Source organism: Artibeus jamaicensis, unplaced genomic scaffold (assembly GCF_021234435.1).
Source record: "Artibeus jamaicensis isolate MK-2021 breed Jamaican fruit bat unplaced genomic scaffold, CSHL_Jam_final contig_60, whole genome shotgun sequence".
Classification (NCBI taxonomy): Eukaryota; Metazoa; Chordata; class Mammalia; order Chiroptera; family Phyllostomidae; genus Artibeus; species Artibeus jamaicensis.
Window position 1 is genome coordinate 10118330 of NW_026521900.1, and position 17831 is coordinate 10136160.

Below are 17831 nucleotides of genomic sequence, written 5' to 3' on the forward strand. Positions count from 1 at the left end.
TAGTTTCCATGGTAGCTTGGCTGCGAAGATACATTCATTATTCAGGTTCCATGAGGTGTGGCCTGTTTTTACCTGTTTTCCTAGCTAGTGCCTTAGTAGCCACCAGGTGGAGCTATTCCTTTCTGGATGAATCAGACTGTCCGGGACCACAATGGGCGAGGTCTGCTTGCATCCGGGTTCTGGGGGTGGGGCCCAAGGTTTTGTTCCGGCCTCGCGCTCAGCGGCCGCCATCTTGTGTCGGCGGTTGTGTAAAGGAGGTGGCTGGGACAAGAACAACCACTACGGCCAGGGGAGGAGAAGGCAGCTTAGGCAGCAGCAACTCAGCAGCCCAGAGAGCAGGGAGGAGGAAAAGGAGGAGGGCGGTGGCCGAGCTTGGCTTCGGCTCCTAGAGGAGTTGGCGGCGGCGCGACCCGGGGAACCGGCATTGGTAAGGAATGACTGTTCTCAGCACCTTGGCAGAGGGTTCAGGGTGCATTGGAGGAGGCAGGGTCAGCACGGGGCCAGGCTGATGACAGGGTGGGCTGTGGTGACTGGGACTATGGGGATCGGTGGGGGGGTGCACATCTTGGTGGGGTTGACATTTCCCCTCAGGGATCAACCAAGTATTAAAGACCCTCTCTTGCATCTCCCTTTATGCACCCCTAGCCCCTCTCGGTATTTGCCCTCACAGTTTCCAAGAGGGTCCAGGCTCTGGAGAAGGAGGGTTCACAGGCTTTTGTTCATTTCTGAGACTCTAGCATCTTCCTTCAGGCACCCCAACACACACACACACACACACACACACACACACACACACACACAGAGCACCTGCCTTCAGAGCTTCCAAGGAGATTAAATCCTATAAAAGGCCATTTGGGCCTGGCTCCCCTAAAAGACTGGCCCCCTACATCTCAGGTTTCCCAAACCCATCCTGGGCCCAGCACTTCTATTCAAATACCTTTAAGGCACTTACCTTTAGAGACTCCTTTCAATATCTAGAATCTGCTCCTAGAGACTGTCTCTGCTATAAAGGGATGTCTCTTTTTTCATGGTCCCAGTATTTTCTTCAGACTACCCCTTACAGGCCACAGCATCTCCCCCATGAGATACACCTAACCTTCAGTATCTTCCCTCAGAACCACCCAGGGGACCAGGCACCAGAGAAGAACTGTTTGAGCACATAATCCTCCATCAGAAATCCCCTTGCCAGCCTCTTTCCCCGTAGACCCTGTTGGATCCTAGGCCTCGTCATCCAGAGATTTATTTGCCTCTCAAACCCCACCCTTCACTCAACCTCTGCTTTCAGAAGCCAACCAGGGTTCCAGCTTTTCTCACAGATCCCTTCACATCAGGCTTCAGAATCTGCCTTCAGAGCTTTTCAAGGTCTACACCGCCTTCAGCCAGAGGTCCCCAACATCATTGTCAGATGTCTCTTCCCCCAGCAGTCGCAGTTGTCCTCCATCAGAGTACAAAAGCCCCTTCTCAGCTTCTACCCTCCAAGCTTCCGTAGGATCCTGCACAGTTGGTCAGAGAAACCCAAGCCCACTTGGTAAATTAATCTGTATCTCCTTACTGAACTTTTGGGACCTAGAATTGTCTGGGCTTAGCCTCCCCTTTCCATCATTTCGGAGAAGCTACAGTCCCTAGCCTATACCAGTGAGATCAAAACAAGGCCTTTGTGCTCTAGTAGAAAGCCCTGGACCTCAGCATCCACCCTCGTAGCCTCTTGGGACTCTGACGTAGGTGTCAGAAATACCTCTCCCCTTGCAAGTCCTTTTTTTTTTTCCTTCGCAAGTCCCTTTTTTTGATCAAAGATTCCTCTCTGCCATCAGCATCTGCCTGGCCCAAGAGACCCTCAGGGCCCCAGCATTCTCCTGATGGAGAATACCCCTCCCCCCAGACCGGAGGTCTTAATGCAGCCTCCTTGGGCCCTACAATTCCCTATCCATTCCCTTTAAAGGTTCTATGGGGCCCAGCAACTGCCCTCCTACCTCTTTTCAGCCTCTGGAGGCCTCCATTGGCATTTCCTGGCCTTTCCCAAAAGATTTCTTTCCAAAATTTTGAATTTTAATCACCCTTCCCCGGTCCACCCCACCTGTCCCACATGGCTTCTACCATCTCCTTTCCCACCCTAAAGCGCCTGGATTTCGACGACTGCCTCCTGACTCCTCTTTTCTATTCCTAGGGACTTCTCAGTTAATCCCTTCTAGGAGGCTTGACAGGTCCCAGCATCCCCTGCTCTAGGTTCTCCATCCTAATAACCTGACCATGTGCCTGCCCTCTCAAACCTGCTCCAGGACTCCTACCTCAAAACTTCTTTGGTTTGGGTGGTACAGAATGTTCAGGCTTCAGAATCACCAATTTGGAGACCTCAGGCAAGTTCTGAAACTCTAAGCCCCCAGTTCAGCTTTGCTGAAGAGTTGATAGTATTTGTGTTCTGATTGGAACTTGAGCATATGTTAAGGGGGGGAGGGTATTGGTTTTGTGCTGGGGGTGGGTGATCTTGACTCCTCTCTGGGGTTTCTGCCCTAGACCCTTCTGCTTCTCTTCATATTGGCCTGTTTCAAACCTCTGCAACTGAAATTTGCTCTTGAACAATTAACCAAAACCTTGCTGCCAGCACTAGGTAGGGGTCCAGAGGTAAAAGATGAAGAAATTAAAGATCATTCTGGCCTGGGATCATCTCTGATTTAGGAGTGGGGAGATGATGTATCCCAAACAAGCAAACCAGTGACGAGACAAGGAGATGAGTAATGGAGGCCACTATGTGCCCAGTGAGGAACTTATGTCCTCAGATCTCTGAGTTATGACTACAGACCTTGATTTTTGTTAACCTTTTCAATAGCCCCTTGAGGATAGTTCCATTTGTCCCTTCTTTTGGAGAAAATGAGGTTCTGAGGACATGAGATCCTTACCCAGGTCAAAGAGTCAGAAAATGGGAAAGTATAATTTGTCTTTGTTTCCCTAATTTGCCAAGTCTCTTCCTACCTTGGTTGGTTCTTAGCATTTCTAGTAATACAGCTGGCTGACTCTGGCCCTAGCCAGCCTTGTGCCTCCTGGGTTCTCCTTCCTGCTCTCTCATCCCTTAGCACTGGGCTCTCGGCCCTGAGCTGGGTCCTGACTCTATTCCCCCAGGAAACATTTGGCAAACAGTTCTGCAAGCTCCGGGCAAGTGACTGTACTTCCCTGGGCCTTTGTTTTCTTTGTAATATGGCCATAAGGTTATTGAGTCTGTGGGCATTAGTATTAGACAAAGCCTTTGACTCTGTGACTAACAGGCAATAAGTCCTTCATAGATAGGAAGCTCCTGTCATCTTGCCTAGCACTAGAGTGTAACAGGTGCCAAGATGGAATCTTAGGTACAGTGGGAATGCTCCGTGTAATTGGGTATTAGAATGGGCTCAGTAGAACTGAGGCCTTGAGGGGCATTAGGGGTGAGGGTAAATGATTCCCCAGCATCTGGATCCAGTCACCAGATTTCAGTTCCATAGCAGTCTGTATTGTTTTGACTCTGGGATTAGTGTGTGACCCTTGGCAAGTTCACTTGGCCTTTAAACTCAGTTTTCTCATTTGTCTGGCAGGGATGCTCAACCCTGCCTTGCAGGGTCAGGACCACTGAGGTGATGACACCTGATCACACTACAAGGCAGCCTGGGCTTCAGGCACAGCAGATCCCTGCTCCGGGCCCAGCTTGGTCACACTCTGGGAACCTTAGCCAAGTCACCACACGTCCCTAAGTTAATTTTTTCCTTCAGTGTGAGTTGGGGAATGTTATCAATAGTAGTTACAACTCCATGGGAGTGCCCTGACTACAAAGTGAGGCAAGGCTCATAAAGTATGACATTTGTCCCAGGGGGGTACTCTTAACACTTACCATTATTGTTAATATGCTTAAGGGACTCCACATGCAGATGAAAGCTTGGGAGGTGAGCATCTTCTCTCTCCCTGCCACTTTTTGTTGGCCTAGGTGTCTCCCAGGGCTGGGGTGGGAGGGGGTATTGGGCTCCTTCCTGGGCCCCTCTGGCAACTGGGTTCTCTGCCATCATACCGCCCTATTGGATGTCCATGCCGTGTTTCTCTCCCTCACCCCTGTCCCCGGGGTTAAGGGAGAGGAAAATGGCTGCTCATTCTTGCCCACCTGCTCTGTGCCAGCCTTTATGGTCTGTGTTCTATCCCAATAACTCCATGGGGGTAGGTAAGTGCTATTATTATCCCAATTTTACAGGTGAGGGAACTGAGCTCACAGGGGTTAAATAAGATCTGTTAAGGAGTGGCAGGCTGACCTGAATCACCATTCCTCATCTGACTTTCCCACAGGCACATTCTGCTTGTCACTCCTTTGCCCTGCAGGATTAGTGCCTCTCCCTCATTACGCTGGGCTGGGGAGAAAGATGAATGGCCTGGTGGTCAACAGCATGGATTGTAAGGCAGACCACCTGGGTTCAGATCTTAGCTCTGACAGCTGTGTGTCCCTGGGCAAGTCACGTCATCTCTGTACTTGTCTCCTTTTTTGTAAAACGGAGATGCTAGCTCTTGAGTCTTCCCTTCCCCCACAGTCTCCGGTAACCAACAGAAACATCCACGTTTTCCAGGCTCACCTAACCCACCTTTTTCCCTCTAGATGTCCGGCTCGCCGCTGTCCAAGAGACGTCGCGTGTCTGGGCCTGATCCAAAGCCGGGTTCTCACTGTTCTTCTGCCCACTCTGTGTTATCTGAAGTGCCCTCATTGCCAACCAACGTGAGTATCTTTTTCCTGGAAACTGGCAGGTGGGGTAGTGGGGCAGTTTCCTGGAAACTGAGGGGTGGTGGGGATATCTTTTGTATCACTGTCCCATGTGTCCACACTCTATTCTCGTGTGTCTCCCTGAATCTGCTATTCTTCCCCTCCATCCCTAGGGAATGGCGAAGAACGGTAATGAAGCAGACATAGATGAGGGCCTTTATTCCCGGCAGCTGTAAGTGGGGCTGAGGTTGGCCAGAGAAGTGGGAGGAGGGGCTCTGAGAGGGTGTGGTCAGGAGGGCCAGGCCCTGACCCAGCGTGCTCCTTAACCTGGCAGGTATGTGTTGGGCCATGAAGCAATGAAACGGCTCCAGACATCCAGCATACTGGTATCAGGCCTGCGGGGCTTAGGTGTGGAGATTGCCAAAAACATCATCCTTGGTGGGGTCAAGGCTGTCACCCTACATGATCAGGGCATTGCCCAGTGGTCTGATCTCTCCTCACAGGTACCTTTTCTTAACTCCCTTCTTCCCTGCCCAGGTACCAGCCCCCCAGGCTTTATAGCCACTCCACTTCATCCCTTAATCTATTTTGCAGTTCTACCTGCGGGAGGAGGACATTGGTAAAAACCGGGCTGAGGTCTCCCAGCCCCGCCTCGCTGAGCTCAACAGCTACGTGCCTGTTAGTGCCTATACTGGCCCTCTTGTTGAAGACTTCCTTAGTGGCTTCCAGGTACCTCAAGCAAAGCCCAGCCTCCTGTCCTCAGAGCCCATTACTAGTGTGTTTATTTGTCCAATATTTAAGGGACTGTCTTACGTGCCAGATTTCATGCTGGGGTGCAGTTAGGGGGTGAAGGCAAGATTTAGATCCTGGATGCGTCTTTTTAGGCGTGGGGAAAGATGTGGACAGAGAAATAGTACAGCATAGGGTTATGAGCACAAACTGGAGCCATACTGCTTTGGCATGAGACTCTGCTTCTATTAGTATGACCTCAGGTGGTCACTTAATTTCATGTGCCTTTTTCCTGTTCGTAGGAGTGATAGTAATACAGACCTCATAGAGTTTTTGCGAGGGCTAAACACTTAGAATAGCAGTTGGCACATGATTAGAGCCATCTGGTTGTTTGTTAAATAAAAGCTCTGGGCCAGAAAGAGGAGCTGTGGGAACTGAGATTCTGTCCTGGGATGTCTCAGCAGCCAGAGCACACTGCAGCTGAACCCTGAGGTAGGGGGTAGGAGCTCAGCCTGGGGAAGGGTGGAAGTTCAGGCAGAGAGCAAAGTCCCAAGGATGTGGCTAAGCAGGCGTTGTCTTGAGAATTGGGAGCAAGTGGGTGTGGTAGGACTGAGCTCAGACTTTGGCTGGGACTGTTTACCTCTTCTGTGTCTCACAGGGCATGGTAGGGTTGCAGGCAGGTTGCAGTGGGTATTGGCAAATGAATGAGTCAGATCAGACTCCTCCCAGCTGCCTCTTTACCTAGCCTGCCATTGGTCTAGGGATTCTTAGGTACTCAGTTTCTCTTCACTGAGTTTCCCTGGCTCTGAATCTGATACATAATAGATACACAGTATTTTTGTGTTTCTGAAAGGGCTGAACGAGCAAAGCCCTCAGGCCTCCCTAAACCCTCACACCAAGCTTCCTCCGTTATTATGCCCTGAGCCTCCACCTCTCTGCCTGTCCACAGGTGGTGGTCCTCACCAACACCCCTCTGGAGGACCAGCTGCTGGTGGGTGAGTTTTGTCACAGTCATGGCATCAAGCTGGTGGTGGCAGACACACGGGGCCTGTTTGGGTGAGTGCCCCTACCCATTTCCCTAATCCCCGTAAGGCCCAGGTCAAGACCTTCAAGCTCTCACTGCCCACAGCCCCCTTTAGCCACCTGGGTTTTAGATTGTGTGTTCACCTCCCCATGTGTCATGAACGCCATCTGATTAGCAGGGATGAGCTGAATTTGCTTAGCAAGTATTTGTCTTGAAAGACATATGAAGTCCCCCCAGGCATGGGAACTTGGGCATCAGCCCTGTTGTCCCCTTCACAGGCAACTCTTCTGTGATTTTGGAGAGGAAATGATCATCACTGACTCCAATGGAGAACAGCCACTCAGTGCTATGATTTCTATGATCACCAAGGTGAGGAGAGCAGCCTCAGGGATCCTAGCAGGTGGATAGGCAATAGTAGGCTGCCTTGTCTGCTCCTGTTACCCTGAGCTTGTCTCTGAGACCACTCTTACTTTAACCAGGACAACCCTGGTGTGGTTACCTGCCTGGATGAGGCCCGACATGGGTTTGAGAGTGGCGACTTTGTCTCCTTTTCAGAAGTACAGGGCATGGTTGAACTCAACGGAAGTCAGCCCATAGAGATCAAAGTTCTGGGTAAGCTAGGGCCATGGGAAAGTCAGGGGAGATAGGAAGTGTGTCCCTGGGCTCTTAGCGAGGGGAGACACATCCTGGGTGTCTGAATGGAACCAGAAACAGTTCCTGGGGGTCCAACCCCAGCTGGTGGGCGTGGGGTGGGGGAGGTGCTATCTCGTGTCTTAGCTGTTTCTGGGAGAATAGGTCCCTAGTATCTGCTGGGGGGGAAGGGTCTCTGGTGTTTGAACAGAGCAGATCAGAGGATCCACTCATGTCCGAGCTGACTGGGACAGATGGCAAGGAGTATCTTCTAGTATAGACTTGGGGCCAGGGACACAGGGTCTCATGGCCCTGGAGCTGGGTCTGCAGCAGAAGGGAAATTTTTTCTGATGTCCAAGTGGAACCTGGGGTGGAGAAGAAATGGGGCTCCTGATGTCTGAGCTGGGTTGGGAATGGATTTTTCCTTATCTTGGAGGTGTTGTGTGTTTTAGGGAGGATGGGTAGCCTGATGGCCTCCATGTCTCCCCCAGGTCCTTACACCTTTAGCATCTGTGACACCTCCAACTTTTCTGACTACATCCGTGGTGGTATCGTCAGTCAGGTCAAAGTACCTAAGAAGATCAGCTTTGTGAGTGTGGAGGGTGGTGGGCTCTAGGGGTGGATCTGGGCATTTCCAGGTTCTGCATTCTTCTTTTCTGGTTCTGATGCCCTTCCCCACACAGAAATCTTTGCTAGCCTCACTGGTAGAGCCCGAATTTGTGATGACGGACTTCGCCAAGTATTCCCGCCCTGCTCAGCTGCATGTTGGATTCCAGGCTCTGCACCAGTTCTGTGCTCAGCATGGCCAGCCCCCTCGGTCCCACAATGAGGTGGGTATATGGGTGAGCTAGCCAGGGCAGAAGACCTTGGCACTGAAAGCCTAGCATGCCTCTCTCCCTGTCTACTCTTCCCCACTGTAGCCTGATAGCTGTGCTTTTGGTTGCTCCTGCCCCACCAGGAGGATGCAGCAGAGCTGGTGACCTTAGCCCGGGCTGTGAATGCTCGAGCCTTGCCAGGAGTGCAGCAGGAAAGCCTGGATGAGGACCTCATCCGGAAGCTGGCATATGTGGCTGCTGGAGATCTGGCACCCATAAATGCCTTCATTGGGGGCCTGGCTGCCCAGGAGGTCTTGAAGGTCAGCACAGATAGAGAATAGCAGGGTCGGGGCTAGGCCAAGTACCTCCCTGACTCCACCACTTGCTGTCTTTCTGTGTTTTGCCCCAGTTAACTACTGACCACTTTCCCTTTTCTCCCCAATCTCCAGGCCTGCTCTGGGAAGTTCATGCCCATCATGCAGTGGCTGTACTTTGATGCCCTGGAGTGTCTCCCTGAGGACAGAGGGACCATCACAGAGGACAAGTGTCTCCCGGTATGTGAGTGTGACACATAGGAAAGGTGCCACTGGGGGTGTATTTCTGGCAAGGGTCCTCTCTGAGCCTCTTACCTTATTCCTCAGCGCCAGAACCGTTATGATGGGCAGGTAGCTGTATTTGGCTCAGAAATGCAAGAGAAGCTGAACAAGCAGAAGTACTTCCTGGTGAGTGATCCCCTTAGACACCTACTCCCTTCACCTCTCCTGGCCTCTGGCTACCTTTTCTGGGGTCTCCTGCCTCAGGAGGCAGGAGATGCAACCTTCTGTTAACCCCATTTGGTGCTGCCTCCCTCAAGTGATTGGTTATTTGTTTTAACCCTGGGACTTGAGTATGTGGCACTAGACTCTCATCCAGGCTCCTGTTGCCCTTAGGAGGAGTGAAGAGTGCTTGGTGGCTTTAAGCTAACCTGCATTAACTAGGCTGTCTCTCTTCTTGGCTACTTCCTAGGTTGGTGCAGGAGCCATTGGCTGTGAGCTACTCAAGAACTTCGCCATGATTGGGCTGGGTTGTGGGAAGGGTGGAGAAGTTGTCGTCACAGACATGGACACCATTGAGAAGTCAAATCTGAACCGACAGTTTCTGTTCCGGCCCTGGGATGTTACGGTGAGGGGCAGGGCATTTTCATCTCATTTTTCTACCGTCTTTTGTTCCCTTTTTTGGGGGGGGGGGAGTCCTTTTTGCTTTTTTCTTTCCTTCAGCTCTTTCCTTCAACTCTTTCCTTCAGTTTCTTTGCATTCAACAAACATTTATTGAGTACCCTTCCATTGAATCTACCAGTTTTCATCTCTGTTTTTTTTTTTTACTTCTTATCCATGCCATTGGGACAGTGTGGTGAGGGCCCTCCGATATACCCCCAGTTTGTGATACACTAGAACTCAAAGGACTTAGCGTGTACTCAGTTACATTCACAGCTATGATTTCTTTCAGTAAAGGATGCAGAGTAACATCAGCAAAGGGAAAGGTACAGGAGGTGAAGTCTGGATTAGACCAGGCACAAATTTCCAAAAACTCTTTCCCAATGTAGTCACACAGGACACATTTATTTCCCCCGGTAGCCAGTTGCAACAACACCTTTGAAATGTTGTCAACCAGAGAAGCTTGTTAGAGACTCAGCACCCAGGGTTTTTACTGTGGGCTGGACATGTAAGCACCCTGTGCTGGACACATACCCAAGCACCACATTTCTGGAAGGAAAGCAGGTGTTGTGCACAAACCATGTTGTTTGCATAAGCAGTCTAGGCACAGAGAGCCATCCTTACCATGTAAGGAATGGTGAGAATCCTCCCAAAGTCCAACGCCCCAGATGCCAGCCAAGGGCCAGCCTTGCAGGTAGGCCTTTCATTGGAAAGTGCTTTATACCTGCTAGGTTCACTCTTCTCTGCACAGGTAGAAGCTGGGTTATACAGGGATCTATTTGGTAAGCCTTCCATGGGGGATAACATTATTTATAGTTCATGGTAAGTACGGTGCAAAGGAACAACAAAAATGAGGAAAATCAGATGGGTCCAAGACGTGGATTTGCAGTTTCGATCACAGAGATTGAGGAAGGGTCTATAGACGTGGAGGGTATGAGGGGGTAGTAGAGTGCTCCAGGCCAAGATGAGTACCCAGGCCACAATTGAGAGGTAAGAGGGTAGTAGGTGAGCTAGAGAAAATGGGGCCAGCTCCTTTTACCCTCAGTGGAGGTGGGAGCTGGGGTAGGGTTCTGACGACAGGAGGGACAGGACCTGACTTGAGGCTTTTGAGAGAATCTTGCTTGTCCGTGCGCTTAGATCCTGTTTTTATTTGGGGGGGGGGTGATCCTCAACCCTGAGTGCTGAGACCAGATAGCTAGCTTGTCTTCAGCTGTTGTCCAGCCATTGCTTCCCTTTGCACTGAACCCCTGCCACTTTATTACAGTCCCACCCATGAGGCACTGTCAACAGACTGGTTTTGTTAAATCAGGGAGCCTCCTGAGGTCCTTTGGGTGAATGCACAAATAACTGAGCTGTTTACCCTTCATCTCCCAGAAGTTAAAGTCTGACACCGCTGCTGCAGCTGTGCGCCAGATGAATCCGCATATCATGGTGACAAGCCACCAGAACCGTGTCGGCCCTGACACAGAACGCATCTATGATGATGATTTCTTCCAAAACCTGGATGGTGTAGCCAATGCTCTGGACAACGTGGATGCCCGTGAGTTTGGAGTCGGGTGAGGAGGTCAAGGGCAGGGGTGTATGTATGTATGTGTGTTGGGGGTGCCTGTCTTTCTGTCCTATCCTGATGTCCCTCCCCCTTCATACTCCCAGGCATGTACATGGACCGCCGCTGCGTGTACTACCGTAAACCACTGCTGGAATCAGGCACACTGGGCACCAAGGGCAACGTGCAGGTGGTGATCCCCTTCCTGACAGAGTCATACAGCTCTAGCCAGGACCCACCTGAGAAGTCCATCCCCATCTGCACGCTGAAGAACTTCCCTAATGCCATTGAGCACACCCTGCAGGTGATCAGCTTTCAGGGGTGAGGGAAGGGAATAGGCACCCTACCTTTCAGCATCCGGGCTCCTGACCTTCAGGTGTTGCAAGCCTAAGTACAAGATGTACTTTTTCTCCAGACCTTCCTCTCTCACTTCCCATCCAGCAGCCTAGGTGTTTAGTATGGTTCATTCATGTTTTAACTTTTATTTTGGGAAGTTTTCAACATGTAAGCAGGTATAAAGAGTAGTATGGTGAACACTCAAATACCACTCATCACCTAGATTTAACAGTTGTTCCTGTTTTGCCACACGTTCTTTGATTTGTTTGTGTGTGTGTGTGTGTGTGTGCTGAAGTATGTCATGGATATCACACCACTCCCTAATACTTCAGTATGCTTCTGTGAAGGGAGTATGTGTTTCTACATAAAAGGTCTCTCGACCTTTGTATTGGGACGTGACACCAAGTGAAGTACACAGAGGTTAAGAATAATTTTTTTCACACATTCACTAATGTTACCATTGCTCAGATCAAGTTCATTGGTTTTTAAATTGATGCTGGGGTTGGGGAGTGGGGAAGGTTAGGAGCAGTATTTAACAGACATCCCTTACCTCAGAGCAGTTGTATTTTTTATTAGATTTATTCATCTCCATGTAATTTGTTTGCTCTCTCTGCAGTGGGCTCGGGATGAGTTTGAAGGTCTCTTTAAACAGCCAGCAGAAAATGTCAACCAATACCTCACGTAAGCAACCAGATGCCCCTTTGCCCCATCCCCTGCCTGCCAGGCAAGGCATCCATCCTATCTGCTTTTCTTACTACTGTAACTCCCAGCAGTAGGCAAACTTCAAATGAATCCATGAATGTTTGGGCCTCATAACACTTGGCGTCAAGACTAGCTTTCCATGGGGAAAGGGGGGTTGTCCTGGAGCCCACTCTTGGGGCCACTATGTAATCCTGCCTCTGACCACTCCAATTCCTGATAGAGACCCCAAGTTTGTGGAGCGGACCCTGCGGCTGGCGGGCACCCAACCCTTGGAGGTGCTGGAGGCTGTGCAGCGCAGCCTGGTGCTGCAGCGGCCACAGACCTGGGCTGACTGTGTGACCTGGGCCTGCCACCACTGGCACACCCAGTACTCTAACAACATCCGGCAGCTACTGCACAACTTCCCTCCTGACCAGGTAATGCCCACTTTCCAGGTCCATTTCGCAGAATATGAAACAGGAACTTGCTGTGGGCTCCTCCTAGAAATTAGTCAAGCTGTGGCAGGTACTCCGAGACATAGGAGACATCATTCATCTCAGAAGAATGATGAAGTCTGACTTGCTTTTCCCATCCCCTCTCCTTGGATCAGGAGACTTTGCTTCCCTTACTCGTGTTGTGGGCTGAGTCATGTGGATTTCCAGGGCTATAAGGATTATGGGGAAGAAATTTGGAGTTAAGAGAACAGTAATCAGTGTGGATTCAAATCCCAGCTCCATTTGCACTTGGGAAACTCACATAACTTCGAAACTCACATAACTTCTCTTTGCACCTCAGTTTCCTCCTCAGAGAGATAGAGATAATAGTACTTTATAGGGATTTTTGTGAGGATTTAGTGGTATTTACTAACACTACGTTTGTATAGTGCTTGGCAGTCTATAAAAGTTCGTTGAATGGCTGTGTGTCTTGCACAAACCATGTGCCTAGGAATTGTTGGTAGTTTTTTCTCAGTGAGGTCCTTGCTTCAGCCTGGCATCAGAACTTCCGTCTCTAGTACCCTGTAGTCTGGATCTTTCATTATTAACCCCAGCCTTCTGTCAGTGCCAGCTGTAGTGAGTCAGGGTCCATCCAGGGCCAGGGTGAGGAGTTAGGATTGTTAGGCCTTCACTCTCAGGTAGGTCCTGTACCTCAGAAACTTCTCTATTCCCTTAGCTCACAAGCTCAGGAGCTCCATTCTGGTCTGGGCCCAAACGCTGTCCACACCCACTCACCTTTGATGTCAACAACGTAAGTCTTCTCTCTAGGGTCTCCTAGAGTCAGTGGGTGAGTAGGTGGGAAGGAGGTAGAGGCTTCCCAGGTGAGGGCTGATGTGCTCCCCCTCTGGCTCTGCTTTCTTCCAGCCCTTGCATTTGGACTACGTGATGGCTGCCGCTAACCTGTTTGCCCAGACCTATGGGCTGATAGGCTCTCAGGACCGAGCTGCGGTGGCCGCACTCTTACAGGCTATTCAGGTCCCTGAGTTCACCCCCAAGTCTGGTGTAAAGATCCATGTCTCTGACCAGGAGCTGCAGAGCGCCAGTGCTTCTGTTGGTGAGCATTTATGGCTATTCAGCCAGGAGTTACCACCTCACTTGTCCCCTGCCCAGCTCAGCCTCCCCACCAGTCTTCTGTCCCTGGCTGTGCCCTGACTCCAATCCTGAGCTCCCCCCACGCCTTCCTTAGGCCCTCCCTTCCTCTGAAATGAAGAGGTTTGGTTAGGGCAAATTCTCTCCTTCAACTCACTCCCTTTCCCTTCCCACTCTGTAGTTCTCAGAACTAGCTGTTTGTTTCTCTTGCTCCATGCATATCTGCATTGAAAAAAACGTTCTCTGTTTTTTCTTGGTCTGTTTATTTGGGAGGATATGATCTCCATCAGTGGTCTTTGTCCCTTGTTATCTGCCTCTATCTTCCTTCCCCCATGTTCCTCTTCGTGTGTATTCACCCTCATGTTGCTCTCCATATGATTTTCCTTCTCTCTAAACACTCCTTCCTCATCTCTCCCCATACCCCCCACCTCTCTCCATGTCTTTCCTTCAGTTTATGCTATGTATCAAGGATAAAGGGCCAGATAGTAACTCTCTTAGGTTTTGCAGGCCACATAATGTTTGCAGCTATCATCTCTGCAGTTGAAACGCGAAAGCAGCAATACACATGTAAATGAGTGAACATAGCTTTGTTCCCACAAAATTTTGTTTATAAAACAGGTGGCAGGCTGAATATGGCTCATGGAGCCTTAGTTTTCTGACCCTTAGTCGGTGTATTTATCTACGTACCTTTCCTTTTCAGCTCTCTTCCTCCATAGGTAATGCATCTGCAGCTGTGTTACTCTCCCTCTGTTTCCCTTCCATCTCCCCCACTTCCTCTCCATATGTCTTCACCTGTCTCTTATCTCCTCATTTTCCTTCCCAAATATCTACCCCACATGTTCCCTTCTGTATATATTTTTCCCATCTTTCCTTTCCCTCATTTTTTATGCATGTATTTCCTTTCTCTTCTCATATGTGTATATATAAATGTAAAATGCATCTAAAATCTCCCACCTGTCTCAATCTCTCTTTGCTCCTGTTCTCCCCTTTTCATGTTTTCTCTCTCCTTCTATATTTTTCTTCTATATCCATGTCTGTATATTTCTCCCCAATTTCTTCTCCATGTATCTTTTTCATTCCTCCTTCCCCCATATCCTCCTCCCCCCACGTCCTCCTCCATGTTTCCCATCTCCGTACATCATTGTCCCCAAGACTTCCAGTTCTCCCACCTGGATCTCTCTGTCTCCACTTTCTCCTAGTGTCTTCATTTCAGTTCCATAGTGTCTCCAGAGGTAACTCTTGATATCCCTTCACTTCTTGTCTTCAGGTTTGTGCCTGTTGCCTTGCCTTACTTCTCCATCTTGCCCTTCCTCTGAGGATGGCTTTCCTTTTCAAATCTTTTTTCTTTCTGAATACCTTTTGCCCCAACCTGGGCTTCTGTTTTCACCTCAGACCCTGGCCTGGGATCTAAAGGGCTGTTGGTCCTTTCTTTTTGCAGATGACAGCCGTCTAGAGGAGCTCAAGGCCACACTGCCCAGTCCAGAAAAGCTCCCTGGGTTCAAGATGTACCCCATTGACTTTGAGAAGGTACTGGGTGGGGACTCTGGGCAGGCAGGGGGGTGGGCTAAGTACTGATGGGCTGGGCAAAACAGGTCTCTGGGGATCTGGAGGTAGCCCCAGGTCTTTGTAGGGATTGGATCATGGGCTTGCCATGTAACCCCAAACAAATAGTTGTTCCCAGCCATGTCACTGATCTGATAGAGCCCAGTAGGTAATTGCTGTGTCCCCAAAGTCCAGTAATCCTATTCCTCTGGTCCTCTCATTATCTTCCCATCCTCCCCCAACCATAAAAGGATGATGACACCAACTTCCATATGGATTTCATTGTGGCTGCATCCAACCTCCGGGCAGAGAATTACGACATTCCCCCTGCAGACCGGCACAAGGTGAGGGCATCTAGACTTGACATTTCACCCCCTCCCAGGCTTGAGTTCCCCATATTTCATCCATTCTGTATACTGGGAACCTTTTCCTCCTCAACTACTGTCTTCCTTGATTTCTCCTACCCTACAGAGCAAGCTGATTGCTGGGAAGATCATCCCAGCCATTGCCACGACCACAGCAGCTGTGGTTGGCCTTGTGTGTCTGGAGCTATACAAAGTGGTTCAGGGGCACCGACGGCTTGACTCCTACAAGAATGGTTTCCTCAACTTGGCTCTGCCTTTCTTTGGCTTCTCTGAACCTATTGCCGCACCCCGTCACCAGGTAAGGTCCTGCATCAGGGGAGGTAGGCTTGTGGGTGGGGTAGAGCTGGCTGTAGTTTGCTTCATAGGCTTTCACCAGGTGAAGGTTTCTGTCATTGTGTACTTATTCATTTTGTGTACCACTTATTCATTTACTCATCATATTTTTTTAGTACCTTCTGTGTTGCTAAGGACAGGTTTTGTTCTCCCTGTGGAAGCTCTCAGAAAAGATAGGATATTTGAATTGTGCCCTGGGAGATTGTTAAGAATTGTACAATAATAGCAACCAACATTTATTAGGTACTTAGTACTACTAAGTTCTTGTGCTTGCTTTATTAATTCACTCAAGTTTTTAGTGAGCAACCCCCCCCCAAAAAAAACAAGCAGTATAAGGCAGACTTGAGAGTACCAGGTGGCAAGGGGATGGATTTGAGATTTTAAAATGTAGGATGATCACAAATGACCTTGCTGAAAAGATTATATTTGAGTCCAAACTTGGAGGAGGCGAAGAGAAAGACCGTGCAGTCTTCTAGCGGGTGGAGGGGGGCATTTCAAACGGAAAGCCCAGTCTCTGAAAGGAAGGGTAGGAGTGTGCCTGTGTGGTATGTTTGAGAAAGATGTTGCTAGAGCAGAGTGAGTGAGGAAGGAGTAAAGAGTAGGATTGCAGTGAGGTTTCAGTGCTTACTCAGGATGTGAGGTGGAAGCCACAGGAGAGTTTTGGACAAAAGAGGCTTGTGATCTTGCTTAGCATGTCTCTGCATGAGTCGAGGAGGAAGAGTGACAGGGCCAGATGATCTGGTGGCCCCCATCACACTGGTCTTTTCCTTGTCCTGCAGTACTATAACCAAGAGTGGACATTGTGGGATCGCTTTGAGGTACAGGGGCTGCAGCCCAATGGTGAGGAGATGACCCTCAAACAGTTCCTTGACTACTTTAAGGTGAGGCCCCTTCCTCATTCTCACCCCACATGAAGGCGGAGTGTGCTTGTGACTGGCCTGTCTGCCCCCGTGACACTGCCATCCCTCTTCCCTTCTCCAGAAAGAACATAAATTGGAGATCACCATGCTGTCCCAGGGTGTGTCTATGCTCTACTCCTTCTTCATGCCAGCCGCCAAACTCAAGGAGCGGTTGGATCAGCCGTGAGTTGGGTGTCAGGGAGCCTCAGCTGGCAGCTATCCCACTCCTGTTCACCACCCTTCACCACCTGTGCCCCCACCCATCTGTCTTTCCTCTCTCACTTTCTGCCTCCCTGACGTTCTGCTCCCCTGCCCCCAGGATGACAGAGATCGTAAGCCGTGTGTCGAAGCGAAAGCTGGGCCGCCATGTGCGGGCACTGGTGCTTGAGCTGTGTTGCAACGACGAGAGCGGCGAAGACGTTGAGGTCCCCTACGTACGATACACCATCCGCTGACCCCCAGCCCCCTTTCTCCAGAGCCGTTCTACCCCAGGTTTCCCATTTGACCTCTGGCAGTGGTCCAGCTAGCCAAGTCTGGTTTTCCATCTTTATCCCCCTACCTGAACCCCTCTTGCCACTGCTTCCTACCTTGTTCAGAACCTTGAATCCCAATAAAGAGTTATTAATGCAGACGTGGCATGCGCTGCTGGCTCCAGGGCAGGAAGGGATTTCCTGGGGCTGTCTGGTTGAGATGGTAACCCAAAGAGCTCAGCCCTACCCCAGATGCCAGTTTCCTGGGAAGAGAAAATGTGGAAATTGTTACTCCTCCAGCCTACCCTGTTCAGGAAAGAAGTAGAGGCACTATAGAAATGAGGCCATAAAGAACAGATACCTGGGTCCAATTTTTTTGAACTGGATTCCAGTTCTGCCTCCTCCATCTCCTAACACACTCCCATATTGATACTGGGACAATGTGGCTTACATCCTTGGGGCAGATCCCTTCCCACCTAGCTCAAAGCACTCAGACCCTGGACAAGCCTTTGCCATCATGGTTCTCAGTGCCAGGAATGCCTGTGGTGCCATTTAGTTCAACTTCCCTGCTGCAGGAGGGCCTTGTAGTTTTTTTAATGAAAATACTTAGCTGAGGACATCTGTACAGGAGAAGACCCTTTCCTGCCCCAACCTTCCCTTCTCCCCCCCCCCACCCCACCTGGTAGGTTTGTCCTGAGGCCTCCTAACTTTGAGAAGAGTTAGCTGTGGGTTGCTGATTGGTTAGAGTAAGCAGTAGGCTCACCTCAGGTCCAACCAGACTGCATGCCCTGTCCCTGGTCTTACCTAAACACTTCAGATAGTTGAAAATACCAGACTGACCACCTGGTGGTGCCTGAGGAAACCACTCATATCTCTCTCCCTCTCCTGACAACTTAGAAACAGACTCTCATCCTGGCATTCAAACCTGGTTATTGGGAATAGTGCATCCTATCCCTGAACCTGTCCTAACAACCTTCACAGCC

The 17831-nt window shown here is 50.0% G+C and overlaps 1 protein-coding gene across 1 annotated transcript; it reads left to right on the forward strand.

Moving 5' to 3' along the window:
• The first annotated feature begins 211 nt into the window (after window positions 1-211).
• Window positions 212-17007, forward strand: UBA1 (ubiquitin like modifier activating enzyme 1). Its single transcript, XM_037160234.2, has 26 exons — window positions 212-427; window positions 4601-4717; window positions 4876-4934; window positions 5037-5205; window positions 5297-5431; window positions 6381-6487; window positions 6734-6824; window positions 6935-7067; window positions 7577-7674; window positions 7769-7915; window positions 8044-8220; window positions 8350-8454; window positions 8542-8622; window positions 8906-9061; window positions 10468-10633; window positions 10747-10943; window positions 11592-11656; window positions 11898-12093; window positions 12827-12901; window positions 13015-13204; window positions 14678-14766; window positions 15033-15125; window positions 15253-15444; window positions 16259-16360; window positions 16461-16561; window positions 16698-17007. The coding sequence occupies exons 2-26, from the start codon at window positions 4601-4603 to the stop codon at window positions 16831-16833; spliced, it is 3177 nt and encodes a 1058-aa protein (XP_037016129.2). The 5' UTR covers window positions 212-427; the 3' UTR covers window positions 16834-17007.
• The last annotated feature ends 824 nt before the right edge of the window (window positions 17008-17831 follow it).